Source organism: Echeneis naucrates, chromosome 5 (genome assembly GCF_900963305.1).
Source record: "Echeneis naucrates chromosome 5, fEcheNa1.1, whole genome shotgun sequence".
Taxonomy (NCBI): domain Eukaryota; kingdom Metazoa; phylum Chordata; class Actinopteri; order Carangiformes; family Echeneidae; genus Echeneis; species Echeneis naucrates.
Window position 1 is genome coordinate 15,106,735 of NC_042515.1, and position 15,190 is coordinate 15,121,924.

Below are 15,190 nucleotides of genomic sequence, written 5' to 3' on the forward strand. Positions count from 1 at the left end.
TTGTTTGATTTTGTGTGTCTTTGTGTGTTGGCCCCCTGACGGACTGGCGACCTGTCCAGGGTGTACCCTGCCCTCACCCGGAACGTTGGCTGGGATTGGCTCCAGCACCCCGTGACCTGGAAGCGGAAAAGCGGTAGTAGATGGATGGATTATAAAGGTTTATATCTTTCTATATCTGGTCTTATATTTTTGACGAGATTGAGAGCCCTCTAAATTCAGTGCCTCAAGCTAGAGCTATTTAAATGTTATCTTAGCATAAAGGCTGGGAACAGGGAGAAGTATTTAGTCTGGGTCTGTCCACAGTCGTGACTGGAGTCTCAAAATGGCAAACCATTGCTTAATTATCTTCCAATTAGGCCATGTAAACAGACTTTGGATGATGTAAAAACAACACAAATTGAGATGTTTCAGCACAAAAAAAATGATTTGAATTAGTTGAAAGTCATACAAAGTAACAGCTGTTTTATGAGCCAAAGAAGGTGACAACAAGAATGGCTCCTCTTGGAAAAGAACGGACATGACAAAGACACAATTCTTCCAGTAACAGACAGATGAAGGCTGCCCATCCCACACACAGAGAGTTACATAACGAGTCTGAAGCAGAGCTAGTTGGCATCCATCGAGGATCACAAGGTGGTTCCTGTGAACTCAGCTGTCAGGGATTGACACTGGGGAGCAAAAACTGCTGCTCTTTCTAAATGGATGGATGGATGGAATGGGAGATAGTCCGCCACCCACAGGACTCTGCTGCCTTAATGGTGGTCTAATTTTAAATCAGTATCAGCCACTTTCAACACCGAATGCCAACACACTAACTGCCCAAAGTGGCTCATACACATACACACACACACAGACTCGAGCACACACGCACATTCAAGCACGCACACATTGGATACTCCCCAAGGAAACGGGGCTAAACACATGACCTAACATTAATACAAAGAGTTCCTTTTACACTGGCACCAGCTCAAAACACCTGTCCACCACAGGTTAAACAATATGATGCCTACAGTCAAATGATAATGACCTTCCAGATTTTACTATCGGCGCACAATTTATTTGAACCTTACATGGTTATAACATTTTTTTTTTATGTAAATGTGAAAATGTTGGCTAATCAATCTATGATTGTGGCCCATAATTTTATAATTAAACACTTTTCAGAGGTTCACACCTTCTAGAAATTTTCCTATCAACTGCATTTTTGCTATTGCTTTTCAAACTGTCAAATTTATTACTTTGGCTGATATATATATATATATATATATATATATATATATATATATATATATATATATAGAGAGAGAGAGAGAGAGAGAGAGAGAGAGTCTGGTATTAGATGCTTTGGATGCAACAGGTAGCTGCAGCCCTCAGGTTTCTAGTGCTGGACTGGCAGGTGAATTGTCTGCTGGAATAATTTACAAACAACGTTCAATTCCACAACTTTATCATTGACTTGTGAGAGTCCAAATTTTTTCAAAACTGGATGTTTTAGATAGGATGAAGTGCAGCTCACTTTCTCAGCTGGGTTGGGCTGTGACCTTCGTTCCATTATTGTCAGACATGACTGTAACACAAAGAGATTATGTATGTGAACATTATGCTAATTGTTACGGATTCTAAGAACAGAGGTTTTAGGGGTTTTACAGACCTGTGGGAGTTTACACTACACAACTAACACTTTACACATGAACTATAATTTTAACACTGAGAGGCATTTTAAATGAGACAGAACAAAGCATAAACACCTTTGAAACATCACTTAGACATACATAAGGGGAAATGGAGTAAGGATGAATCACTTGTCTCACAAAAGCAGCCTTAAAACCAAAACCTGAAGTGATACAATGTCTGAATGGTTTCCTTTGATCATTTTTATCCTACTCCCCCTTGGAGTTTCCCCACTCTTACACTTTATCAGACTTTTTATCAACCAAAGCTGAATTTTTATTAATGAGCATATTTTCTTATCTCAGATGTGGTGACTTTTATTTTGAAGGCAGCCCTGTGAATCAGGAAGTGATATTTTGGCAGGGTTCACCTGGTGTGACGCAGGTGTGTGCGTCTGGTCACAAACGTCATGAAATGGAAATGCGGAAGCTGCTCTGTCGGTCAGGAGGTTCAACTATCTGCCAGAGTGTATGTCTGTGAGTGCTGCTGGAAATCATCCCTCACTTCTACTGTGAGTAAACTTCAAGTTTTGCATTGATGATTCACAGGACTCCACTCTGATCAGGTGATCTAAGTTTCACAGCTGTAAAAAGAAACAGGACACAAAGTAAATCTTGCTTGAAACTGAAATGGTAAGTGAGAGAACAAAGGTTAGTATGACCTTTCATTCCCATTTCTTTTCGAAAAGCAGACAAACAGCTGTGATCCATGTTAAGAGTGGGTAAAATTGAAAAGTAAAAGGAGCTTTGAGGCTGATTCTCTGTCACTGTTAAAAAATGTTAACAAACAAGTGAAGTGAGTCACACTGCTGAGAGGGTAAGGGGAAAAAAGAAGGAAACCAAGGATCCATTCAGCTAAAGAGATGACAACACAGGCCACTTCATCAGGGGTTAATGGAAAACAAGCTGTTAAGATTAAGATTTCTAGGGCCGGACTGTATCCAGGTTTTGGATAATTTCATGAATGATTCATCATGGACACTTGGAAGGAAAATATACAGACATATAGAAATAGACACAAACACTTTAGTAATATTTTGCAATTTCTCCATCTTTGTTACCTTGGGACAGAGCAAACATATTTAATGTTGTATCAGCATTGGCACTTGGCACGAACACTGAGCCATCGTTCTGGGACACATCACACCCATGAGCTTTGTTGGAAAGCATAAAATTTTAGTGGAGCTGCTGCTACTGCTGCTACTTGTGTTGGAATATTACTATGTTTACCTCACACTTAAAGCTGTTTTCCAGGTACTTTACAGATTGAGATGGAAACACAGTCTGTCATAATCATTTGAAGTAGGATGCAACAGTTATAGATCAAACTACCCAAGAATACAAACTTCATCTACCAGCTATTACAGTAAACGTCGCCTATATATTAATATATCATCATTAATAAATGCAATTAAGGGAATTTAACACGGTGCAGTCACACCCACTTATCTTTTTTGAAGTATCTTTAACATTGTTGCTGTTCAGAGTGCAGTAATTTTGTTGGCCAAAAGTAAATAAATCCCTGCCGGCTGCTTTTAAATTAGAAATTATGTCACCTGTCACCTGTGTTCATAATAAAGCTCTACGGGACAGTGCGTTCACCTTCACGTTACTCGCACGATGCCTGAGATGTTTTGTGAAAACCTTTCGATCCCTCCCTGCTGTTCCCTTCCATGCCAAATATGTGGCTAAGTAAAAATATTGTCTCATCTTTTGCAAATTTCAGTCACCAAAATGCTGTACCCTTTCAGCGTCACCTCTTCCCTCTTTTGAGTTAATGCTAAAAAATACTTGTCACACAGACGGTCATGCAACAGCCCTGTACTTTCACTTCCCTTTTTTTAAGATTTACTTCCTTATGTTTAACAGCTATGTATGTTACATTGGTGAAGCATTATTTCCATTAACTCAGCAGGGATGAAATGCATTCGTTGGTAAAACCTCATCTGAAGAAACCGATTTCACGGTCATAAATTTGTTGTGTAGGCTGTTCTCAGTAAATGGGCTTTTTGAGTCGGGATTTAAATGGTTGGTCTGATTCCCTGTCTGAGATGGAGGAGGTGCAACAAGGGAAGTCTCTGAAGAAAAACCAGTACTGCATTCTTCCAGCAGAGCTGCAGACAATCCTGTGAGTGGTGAGTCCCACTGTCTCTTTAGCTTACACCTGGGAACAGTAGCTCTCTGGAGCTTCAAACTAAAAATGAAAATGTAAATCACACTGATAAAACTGTAGAAACTTGAATTTTCATACATGAGATTTTTTTTGTACATACTGTAATTTACCATTTATGTAGAAACATAATTTAGCACAGAAAAAATGTGAATCACATATTTTAGCCTTTGCAGTGCTGACCTTTACAGTTGAACACCTTTTTTTGTGTGAGGTTGATGTGAAATATCTGCGGTTGCTGTGACAGTTTTAGCATTTCGTTTTGAAGTATTGCTTGTTGAAGTACAGTCTCAAAAAAGTGCCAGGCTGTAGATAAGTAGTTTTGTTCCTGTTGTCGTTCTTAATTCGTCATTTCAAAACTGTACTGTGCAGCTCAGTGTAATCTCCTCCTATACTATTTAGTAGCTGCAAATCCCCGAGCTGGTGAGATGGAGGAAGCATACAGTGAACTGTACCAGGAGTTTCTCCGCTTGAGGTCACTCTGCCTGAGACAGGCAGCTCTGTTACATCAACTCACATCAGCTCTGCAGAAACAAGAAGGTCCATGAAACCTAATTCTAATGCTCATTAAAAATGGCCTGGCACGAACAACAAAACCCTAAAAATCCTCTTTTTGCAGGCGTTGCTGTACCTAATAGAGAGCCCAGTGATATGATGTCCATCCCTGTGCAGTGTACACAAGAACTCCCTGTGTTTTCCCATGACAACCCTCAGCCGCTAAAAGCCAAAGCGCAGCATGGTGTGGACTGTGCTTTGGCTAGAAGCTCTGGGACTTTGTCCGATCTCATTGCTGAAGAAATTTCCAAGCTCCATGTGGATTTGCCTCTTCAGCCAAAGGAGGCCAGGGAGTTGGATGAGAAGTTTTCCCCCATGTTATTCCTGGATTCCCCGAGGTGGAATGGTGCCCCTTCCAGTAAGTCAGGGCAAACAGATCATCCTGGTAGACACAAGGTTGTGCACACAGCGATGGTAGGTGAATCCTTCTCTGATCTGTCATTGCTCTTTTCCTCTCATATTCTTCCTCACAAACTGTCTGTCTTATGTTCTGCGTTTGTGTCAGGCGCCTTTGTCAGAGGATCCCTCCCTGAATCTGTCTGGCGGGATGCTCATGTCAGATGTGGTGCTGCAGTCTCACGTTTGCGATTTCTGTCAGGCGATTTTCCCCAGAAACACAACCACCCGAGGAGCGTTCCTACAGCACCTCCACACACACATCACTTAGGCAGAGCTGATCCAGCGTCTTCTACTAACATATTACATATTCATACACCGGGGTGGAGCAGGTACAGCTCAGTTAACGTGATCTCTGCAAACAACTTGAAATGGAGTGAGGTTAGCTGTGGATGAACTGTGCAGACACTCATGCTGGTGTTGTTCTTGAAATCTACAATGAATGATGGAAATAGACTGTGATGAGATGAGATGAGATGAGACTGTGGTTTCACTGCATGTACAAGTGTGGAAATATTGCATCTTACTTTGTAGTTTTTGGTATCTGATTTTGAAATGTTTGAAATTGCTCCAGTTGTGACTAATCAATGACTATAGTAACTGTATTGGACAATCATTTCTTAAAGTATGATCGTGTAGGTCTAGGCCGATTCCTTTTCATTGAACAATTTCTTATCCTGTCTGCTTCTTTCATGTCCAAGAAGTTATGTTAAGTTATGTTTAGTTTTTGTCCTGTGGCTTCCTGTTTTATTTTGACATCCTACTCTCCTCTTGTTTCAGGTAACTTGCCCTTCCTCCTGTGTTTCCCACTGGTCTGATTGTCTACCCTGCCCTGATTGTTTCCACCTGTTTCCCATTACCTTGTGTGTGAATGTATAGTCTTTGTTTGCATTTGTCCTGTGCAAGTTCATCTTGTGAAGATTGTGAACCAGCGCCAGTTCATGCTAGGTTTTGTGTTCTTTGATACTTTGCTTAGGTTTTGCCTTATGTTATTTTGATACTTTGCCTTACCTGTTTTCCTCGTCAGTTTTTTTTTTTGGTTTGTTTTGTTTTGTTGCAATTTTACCTCCTAGTGAGTGATTCTTTATTTTGGATAGTTTTTCCTCTGTTTCAGTTAATACTTCGTCATTACTTTGTCAATTGTAGCAGTTTTGCATGGTGTATTGAAATCTTGGCCACCTGCACATTTTAACAACTGAATTGTTATAGTGATGTGTGTGCTATGATCTCTTATCTGAGTTGTTGAAAAGTGGCTTATTGAACAGTTTATATTATCCTTTTCTACTCTTGACAGCACCGTCCCTTCTTGAATGAGCTGAACCCTTTGCGCAATTATATTATGTTAAACACTTTGAAACACTATTTTGAAAAGTGCCATATAAATATAATAATAACCATCAATATGCAGGTTCATGAAATGTTTGCACTCAAGCATGAAATCATTTAGTTCTCTGCAGCACTTCCCTGTGGCACTGCGGAAAGAGCCTGAGCTAAGAATAGATGCACATTTAACTCCCTAAATTACTGCAGCTGACAGCTGATTGATGATGACACGGCCCTCCATCTGTTTCTAAATTGATTACTGCTCACAGTGAAGGAAAAGCCAACACGGATGTAATTGCTCTTGTATAGTTTTTTTTTTTTTTTCTTTTCCTTCCCTCCTAAAACATATTGCCACTCAAATTTTTTTGGTGTATTTGATTCAGCCATTGAGGATGTGTATATTTCATAAAATGCTTTGAGCTCAGTGTGACATTAGCAGGTTGATGTTTAGAGTTTTATCACTTGGAATGTCATTATCTCTGCAAGTACTGGTCTGCAGATTATGAATTTGTGTAGCTAATTCCACCTAATAGTTTTTAGCTTTTCATTGGATTCAGAGCGTTACTGAGGTCAGTCATCCTCTGGGAACCATGAGCAGGTGAAATAAAATTCATAGCAATTTATTAAATTGTTTTGGTCTATTTTGGCCAAGATCAACTTAGACCAAAGAATAATGATAACACTTTCCTATAATGTACAACTGTATGCAACAAAGTTGTGATCTAGGGTTTGGCCTCTCCTAATGTTCATGATGTGTGTCTGTAAATGTGAGTGAATGAGGCCTGATGACATCACCGGTGACTCATACCAGCGTTGAGGTTTGATGCAGAGCATCAGAGAAACAAACAGGCTGACAGCAGAGGTGTTACAGGCTGTATGACGCACCTCCTGCAGCCTCTTCCAACACCCAAGAAAAAAATATTTTAGAATCCAATGCAATGCGCAGTGACTTTAAGCAATAAAATAACATTTATTGAGATGTAATAAAATAAATAATCTGTTTTGCAACATAATAAACTGAGGAGGTTACTAATGCTCAAGAGACAGGTGTAACTGATGCACAGCAAGCTACCTCACTGACATACTCCGTGAATAAAAGTACAAAAATCTTCTCCTTTTCATTATCAACACAAGTCTTGGTGTTAAATAAGGTTTGAACACATTTCTACAATTCCTTTTGAGAGCCAACTGATTGAAATAAACAGGAGCTTCTGTAAAAGTCAAGCACCATAAGGTTTCTTTCTGGAAACCTCTGCGTGTTTTTCTTCTTTTCTTTTTCCACAAATTATAAAATAAAGTGAGATTAGTCACCAAGAGAACTGCTCCAAAAGGGGAAACTAACATGAAGCTCGCCTTGTTAATATCTAAAATGACAGAAATCATCCCAAAAACACATCGCTACAGCCCACAATGTTCTGCTACACCTAAAAAAAACAAACAAAACAAAAACCCAACAAAAAAAGGTCCATTAATTAATCTACAGTAATCACCAGTCCTTTTGAAACTATGATGGTTACATTGCTTTTAACCTTTCTGTCCCCTAAATCTTGCAATGTACTTCATCAAGAGGCTGTACAATGGCACCTACTGGACACAACTTCAGGACGGCGGTGAGAGGGAGGAGCTAATGTCATTGCTCCAAAGAAAGAAAAACCCCTCCATGCTGAAATGTGTTTTCAACTAGAAATCAACAAAGTATTCTGAATTCTTAATTTATTATTTCAATGACTTTAGAAAATGTTCTGATTTTCATATGCCTAATATAATGCCTCAAACAAAGGCCTGAAGCATTAACGCTTGCAAACAACAAACCAGCCGTTTGTGTAAAAATATTATTCCAGAAAGATGTGAGGAAATGCAGGACGAAGACTGTCAGGTGTCAGAGGCCTGTGCATGCCTATTCAGATCTAATGGTTAAATGCATGATGCTGTGAAGGACAAAAGGCCTCTCAACCTGACAGCAGCGTTTGTATTTATAGAAATATATCAAGTCATTCCACAAATGCTCATTAGCCTCCTATTTCATCTATACAGACTGTCAGTGAATATCAAGAAAAATCCTTCATGTCTCATTCAACTCCAGACTACCATACTGACTTCTGTCATCTTTTTGCTTTCTAAGGGTGATGAACTCCAAATAATGTTATCATCCTTCTATCATAATGTTAGTTACTGAAAGTGTTATGTGATACAAATGTGTAACCAAGTGCTTTCATCTAACTAATTAGTTACTCAGACTGGACAAAGTTAGGACTAAGTATTTCTAAAGTTGCAGTGCCCCCTGCTGTGTCAAACCCATTTCAGCTGAAACAGTTACCTTTTTTTTCTTCTAACACTGCTGACACAAGATTTCTTTAGTTTAATGTAAAGAGAGGGTTGAGAATGAGAATGAGAGTTTTTGGTGATAAAATCCCTTACTGTCTTTACTATCAGTTAAAATCAGCATTTTTGAACTGTAAAAAAGTGTCTTGCCTACATATTTACTAAAAAGTGCCACAAGTGAACATTTCTGAACTCCCACAGATTCAGCATCTAGAAGTCACCGGTAAATCCTACTGGAATTCTGACAGAATTGAATTTGTGGTCACAATCCGATGTTGTTGACGTCAGTGAAGCATGAGTAAAAAGCTGCTCGGTAACGGCCGGCGCAGCAGGCTCTGTTTGGAGTTCAGTGGCAGGTCGGAGCGCAACAAGTTCCCTGATAACCTCAGTGGACTTTCATTTCCCACGGTGGTTGGAGTCTTCTTTGGTGATGCAGGGGCTATTGCTCCTGCACACTGTGATCAAGCTGCGCCTCTCCACGTTACTGTCATGGTCTGTGGAGAGACAGAAACTTTAAGATGAGCTTAGCAGCTGTTTATAGAACAAAAATTAATAGAGAACCACCGGTATTTAGTTTAAAACTATTGAATACTGTTTTAGGTCATGGATTTGCTGGATCAGATGCAAAATATCTACTATGAAATATACCAAAAATTATTAGAATAAATAATAACTAGAACTTTGTGCGGTTGTTAAAGACAGATAACCGCAAGAATATCAGCACAAATAAATATCAGTTATGAGTCAAGATGCAACCCCTGTCTTAAGATCTCTGAACAATAGTTAGGGGAATACTCTCCCACATGAAGTGAAGTCATCGTGGCTTATATGATCAACAAAAGCTGCTGAATAACAAAGTCTCTAGTGTAGAGTTTTTAATATTTCCTGGCTGGTGATAAGGTTGTGATGAAATCAACAAATTAAGTGAACAAGATGCGGAGATAAACCAAATATGTTATTCTTTATTCTTATTGGGAAATTTACTTGGAGAGGAGTTGTTGGTTTGGAAAAGAAAGCTATGAACACACACACATTTTGTAGTTGACCTTTATGACTCTTGGGCCCTGCATATGACACTGTACCACACCAGCTAAGAACGTCTTTTCCTTTTGTTTACGAATCAAACAATAATCATTTGTTGACTATTAATTCTTAAATTGCTGCTATAGAAGCACTGAGTGCCATGTGTTGTAACATGTTGGAATTTAATAATATAAACAATTACAGTTATCTGTAGTCCCACAAAAATTTAATACAACAGATTCAGTAACATACAAAAAACAACAAGAGGGCAGATTTAGATTGAGGATTGTGCATTCATGATTAAAATGTTGGCTCGATGTATGAGAGAAGATATACTGATAAACCTGAGGACAAAAAACTGTAGTGTTGAAAGGAAGTCAGAGAATGCTCAGATTAATGAGAGACAGAAGTAGGAAAGTTGGATGAATGAGAGACAGAAAAAAAGCACAGCATGAGGGAGATGAGACGTCAGAAATTAAACATATGTCATTTTTTTTTTCTTATTTCCGCAGTCCTTTTGGTAGAAGTGAGAAGATGTATAAAAAAGACTGTGCCATTTCCCTGCCCACAGGTTTTATTTTTGTACACTGTCGCTTGGTGAGTCAATGCAACACCCCTCCAATTACCTCCCACTCCTTCACCCCCACGCCCCATCCATCCCGCCCTTCAGCCCACGCACCTAACACTCTGACGTCTGTAGATGCTGAGGAAGGGGGAGGGGGATCCGATTCTGCCGCCCACAGAGTACTTCCTATCTCCCCCCTCCCTCCCCTCCAGCCAACCCCCTCACGTCTTTGCTGGCTTCCATTTCTTTGCTTCACGTCTTTGACTGGCTATCACAGCAAAACAACTAACTTGCCTAGATCACTTGTTTTTCTCCTTCTTAGGAGAAGCTGTGACGCAACAGGAAACCTCCACAACTCTGCTGTAATAGTGTAACCCCCCCCCACCACCCCTCAACTCTAGCCGCCTTTTCTCACTCTTTTCCTCTCTGTATATCTCTCTCCTTCTATTTACCCCCCCCAACTTCTGTCCTCTCTAATTTACAGGCTGGTGAAGTTCAGCTGCGTGTGGTGGGAGGCGTCACTTCAGAGAGATTGTGACTCACTAGAGTTCAAGCTGAAGAGCTATAAAATATTCATTGTTAGGAGAGGTTAGGGAGTCTCAGTCTGTCATTCTCAATTCAACCCCAACATCAGCTCCATATTTTTTAGCACTTCCTCCTTATGCAACTTGGCAAAATAGCTTTTTACATTTTCGGAAAATGTACTTTAGGTTTCTTGCTCAGTGTTGAGTTAAGCGATCATCACCGTGTTCCGGTTTATACATTAATCATGATCATTAATCATTTTATCTTTGCCTAAAAACTGATAACAGGAGGAAACTGTTGGCTCTGTTTGAATGATATAAAATCTGCCTACTGGTGCTTGTAGAATTTACTCTTTAACTACTTTTCTTTTGTCATTTTTAGTGGCACTAAGACAAAAGTATAAATCTGCTCTTAGACAAGACATAGTCCAAAACACAATATCATTTAAAACTGCAAATTGTCATCCCTATCCTGTTTTGTAAGAACTAAACAAACTAAATGTCTCATGAGTGAAGTGAACCTTCAAGGCATGGGATAATGTTATTTTTGGACAGAGCCAGAGGTGCTGTTTTTGCTTGCCTCCAGTCATCATGATAAACTAAGCTAGCTGCCTGTCACTGATAGCTTCAAATATAATCTACAGTCATGAAAGTGGTATCTATTTTGTGGTCTAACTGCTACAGAACAAAGTGCCTCAAACTACTGTGAAGCTATTCCTCTAACTTGCACAAAGATGAGCAAAGATTGCAAAACAAACTTTTATTATGTGTCCATTAATAAGCACATAATATTGTGAAGTCATTATTTAAAAAGTCACCTGTGGAGTGAGTTCCCTCTGACCCCAGGCTGAGCTTGCCAGCCTGATCATGTGACACCATCCGAGCCAATCGTAGCCCTTCGTCCATAAGCGTCTGCTGTATAAGATGGCGACTCCAGTTGGGAGGGTTGGAGGTGTCAGAGTGGGGCCGGGGAGAAGGAGACTGGTTGCACTGTGAGCCAGTGTCTAACAAGCAGAGACAGATTTGGGTGTGAACGTTGTCTTCAAATATTAAGTTCTTATAAAACAGGAGGAACGTCAGGAGCAGAGGATGATCAACTCAGGAAGATGCTTTCACAGCTCCGGGGAAACATTTTTTTTAATGACATATGTGTGTTTTTTACCATGTGATACACTGTCGAGGCTTTCTGCAGATAGACTGTCATCGTCTGCCCTCTGGGTCGAGCTGTCTGAGGCCTCCATGCCGAAAAGTGATGACACACTCTCAGGCAGAATAATCTAAAACATCATCAATCTAAATTCAGTGATGAAAACCACTTCAAATGGCTGACAAGTGACTTGGACTTTGGAAACAGTACCATAAAGAGCCACAGGTTAGAATCCCACAAAATCTATCATTTGATAGATTAACTAAACTCTGAATATTGTTAACTAGTGACAATGCTGCTCTGAAGACCCACCTCATGTCTCGGCCTCTTCTGAGACACCCCGCTGTTCTCATCTGCATTCGTTCTGTGTGAGGAAGACAACAAAGACTTTTCAATGAGAAAGCCCATTACTGACACCTTTCTCCATTTAATAAAGACCAAAACACACAAATTGCATCTCCAAGGAAACCTAGTATATGCACCATTTTTTTCTTCTTTAATAGTGTGATAGTGAAGAAAAAAAGCTGATTCGTTTTTATGACACTTTATGTTGTATAATATATGATATATACTGAAACAAATGATGAAAATATGAATCAAAATTTTCTTCTTAAGTTGTGATTTGCACTCCACTGTTTTCACTTGATCCACTTAAGTCAGTCTGGGGAGCATTTAAGCTTGTTTGTTCCGGCATTTTCTTTCAAAGGTTTTGTGAAAATGTTCGCAAGGGTTGTGTATTCCTGTGATCTGCTACAGTCAGCATATTAAACTAACACCACAAAGGTCCCACTGTGATCTGAACTTGGTTCATTTGGAAAAAGAAAACACTGGTAGGCAGATGACTCATGAAACCCACCTGCTACACGTACAATATGCTGGATACAGCATGAAATGAGTTCATTAACATTCATTCATGTGCAGTTGAAATGATGGTCCTCTGCTTTGCATACATGATGAAGGTTCAGATCATTCACCTACACTGAAAGGCGTATTCCTGATTATTGAGATCACCAATTAACAGTGAGTGTGAGGTGAGATGATCATTATTCCCTTATGAACAGATCATCGTTCTCTACAGGCTTACCTTGCGTGCTTTAGTGTGGAAGTGTAGGCACATTTTCTCGCCACCTGCCGAGCCAAAGAAAAGAGCTCCACCCGTCTCAGTAACAGGGCATTGTCGCGCATACAGAACTGGGCTGCAGCTTCGTTGATGATCAACTGAGGACAAAAAAAGAGTGAAGGTGGGATTGACACTGTGAACAACAACAACAGCCAGACAAGAAATGTTTCTCTCATTAAACTCCCTCCAGCTTTAAATTGTGAACTTTTTGACACCAGGTTACTCTACGTATGAAACATGGTGAGATGTAGTCAAACACTTCAGCTCTTGGCACTTGTGCTTATTACCTCATGATGTGTGAGCTGCTTGCCTTCCCTCCTCTTGGAGTCAAAGCGTCCATAAATGAGACTGTACTTTCGGATCTCCTCTTCCTTGTTGACATCCTGGGACCCCATTTTGAAGATATGTCCCACAGTCTTTGCCATCTTCTTGTTCATCCTCAGCAGAGTCTTCACCTCTGCAGGATCTGACCTTGGCAGGGTCCTGAGGAGCCTCTCCACACTCTCCACCACTGCCTTTGCAGTTTCTCCGTCCAGCTGTCCTCCAGGCCACGCAGACAGGGCTACTGGGGCAAAAGAAGCAGAGGGGCTTGGCGATGCTGAGGGGCCTGGGGGACATGTGGACAGGAGAGGTGGACTGGGTGGCTCCTCCTCTATTCCAGAGGCAGAAGCCAAAGTGCAGTTCCCATCTGGCTCGGGGCTGAGCCAGTGTGGGTCCATGGGGGACAGCTTTTCCCTGTAGTGTGTGTCTGGTGGCTGAGGGGAGGCCTGGGAGCAGGGACTTCTTGGACTGCCACTGTGCAATGGGGTGAGACACGCCCGGTCCTCCCTTTCACAGGGTGACCCCGGGTGCCCATTGCTCACAGACTTCCTGGACCCGCCTGCCGATCCGCCCGTGCCGTCGACTTTGAATAGCGGGATGCCCCCGAGAGGGACGCTGGAGACGGGCTGGCTGAAGAGGGCAGGGTTCGCCGCCCAGTCTCGGAGAGCTTTCTGCAGCCTACGCACATGCAGCGGCTTAGTGGCCATGCCAACTAGTGCCATGATCTCCAGAAACTCCTCCTCTGCCGCCTCACAGAGCTGCTGCACGTCGTCACCTCCCTGCTGGATGAAGGTTTCGTAATAGGCCAGCAGGTTCGCCCTCTGCAGCACCCGATACAGCTGCAACTCCCCAAGTGTGCGTGGCAGCGACATGGTGCACAGCGCTGGGAAGTTTGGACAGAGGAGACAAAAGACAGGAGATATCCTGCAATTATGAAACTTACTGACTCCAATAAGATTGCAATAAATTTTCCTCCAGGTTGATGAAGCTTTAGAAAAAAACCCACAATGCTTTAAAGCTCAAATCTGCACGTTCGTCTTAAAAGCGTTTTTCATTCCCATGACTGACGGCCGGGTTTGGCCCTCTTACCTGGGTCAGGTCGGGCCAGATGTGCAGCCGGTCGGAATAATGCAAAGGTGTCACCGATGTCACAGCTCAACTGAGAAACACAAAGAAATGGAAATTACAAACTGTCGCTCGATCGACTGGACAAAGGCACGTCAGAATAGAATAAAGTAGAAACTTGAATACCGCTGCCAGATCAGAGAAAACAGAACAAAACAAACAAACAAAAAAGAAAATCGGAGGCAAGTGCCCCTGAGCCAGATGTTCGCAGAGAGACAGTCGGCAGTTATGATCCGGTGCGTTTCTTACCCTGTTAACTCTCGCCGAAAGCTTCCCAGGCTCAGATCGGCGTAGTAAATCCCCTTTGCGTATCGTGGCTCTTCTGAAATCACTGGCAGAAATCCTCCTCCGGCGCACCGTATTGGACGCTGGCTGCCTTTTTTGCTGTCTGTGTGGGCTGGAGAATGACGGGGGCGGACTGCAGCACGCCATCTGACCGAAAAAGAGCTTTCCTCTCCCGGTAGAGAGGCGGCTTTCAAATTGGTGATGTGGGTGGAGGTGGTGGGGGCTTAAAAATGAACCCTTACGTCTTTAAGATTTGCCCATTATGCACAGGCTTCGAGGGGCTTCCCGGAATTTTGCCGTGTCAACGACCCCTGAAAAAAAAAAAGTCAGCTCACCAAACACAAGAACATAATAGATATCAGCTCATTCAGACAACAACAACAAAATGGACGGATGATGATGATTTTGGAGGATAAGGCATCTGTTTTTGTTTTTGTTTTTTTGGTCTATTGTTAAAAAAAAGTCAATCTGAGAAAACAGCTGAATTCTCTACTTTTAAGTAGTGTTTTTACAGTTCTCACAAAATAACCAAACGAAATTTGATCTGTCACCGCTACATCCAGTTGAATTCAAAAGAAAAGTTTAAGCATGCCGTGCTCCATCAGAAAGAAAGCAAGATATCGCCTTGATGACATCAACAGGAA

At 41.4% G+C, this 15,190-nt stretch overlaps 2 protein-coding genes across 3 annotated transcripts; one reads left to right on the forward strand and one right to left on the reverse strand.

Annotated features, from left to right (window-relative positions):
- The first annotated feature begins 2,092 nt into the window (after positions 1-2,092).
- Positions 2,093-7,348, forward strand: LOC115043413 (uncharacterized). The gene is made up of 4 exons (XM_029501852.1): positions 2,093-3,805; positions 4,243-4,380; positions 4,460-4,809; positions 4,901-7,348. The coding sequence occupies exons 2-4, from the start codon at positions 4,269-4,271 to the stop codon at positions 5,060-5,062; spliced, it is 624 nt and encodes a 207-aa protein (XP_029357712.1). The 5' UTR covers positions 2,093-3,805; positions 4,243-4,268; the 3' UTR covers positions 5,063-7,348.
- On the reverse strand, positions 7,065-14,791 carry nab2 (NGFI-A binding protein 2 (EGR1 binding protein 2)). 2 transcript variants are annotated; one of them, XM_029501822.1, is made up of 8 exons: positions 14,511-14,791; positions 14,226-14,295; positions 13,103-14,019; positions 12,780-12,913; positions 12,008-12,059; positions 11,711-11,825; positions 11,367-11,552; positions 7,065-8,930 (listed from the first exon to the last, which is right to left on the reverse strand). In XM_029501822.1, the coding sequence occupies exons 1-8, from the start codon at positions 14,691-14,693 to the stop codon at positions 8,833-8,835; spliced, it is 1,755 nt and encodes a 584-aa protein (XP_029357682.1). In that variant the 5' UTR covers positions 14,694-14,791; the 3' UTR covers positions 7,065-8,832. The 2 variants fall into 2 exon arrangements, with proteins under 2 accessions (XP_029357682.1, XP_029357683.1); XM_029501823.1 differs by lacking the exon at positions 14,511-14,791 and adding an exon at positions 14,388-14,476.
- Between the last annotated feature and the right edge of the window lie 399 nt (positions 14,792-15,190).

Excerpts from the sequence above, each read along its gene's own strand:
- nab2 (XM_029501822.1), bottom strand. The coding sequence starts at position 14,693 with ATGGCGTGCTGCAGTCCGCCCCCGTCATTCTCCAGCCCACACAGACAG. Across the intron at positions 14,020-14,225 it reads TCTGGCCCGACCTGACCCAG|CGCTGTGCACCATGTCGCTG; the intron begins GTAAGAGGGCCA and ends CAAACTTCCCAG. Across the intron at positions 8,931-11,366 it reads AGAGGGAACTCACTCCACAG|ACCATGACAGTAACGTGGAG; the intron begins GTGACTTTTTAA and ends GTCTCTCCACAG.
- LOC115043413 (XM_029501852.1), top strand. The coding sequence starts at position 4,269 with ATGGAGGAAGCATACAGTGAACTGTACCAGGAGTTTCTCCGCTTGAGG. Across the intron at positions 4,381-4,459 it reads AGCTCTGCAGAAACAAGAAG|GCGTTGCTGTACCTAATAGA; the intron begins GTCCATGAAACC and ends CTCTTTTTGCAG. Across the intron at positions 4,810-4,900 it reads AGGTTGTGCACACAGCGATG|GCGCCTTTGTCAGAGGATCC; the intron begins GTAGGTGAATCC and ends CGTTTGTGTCAG.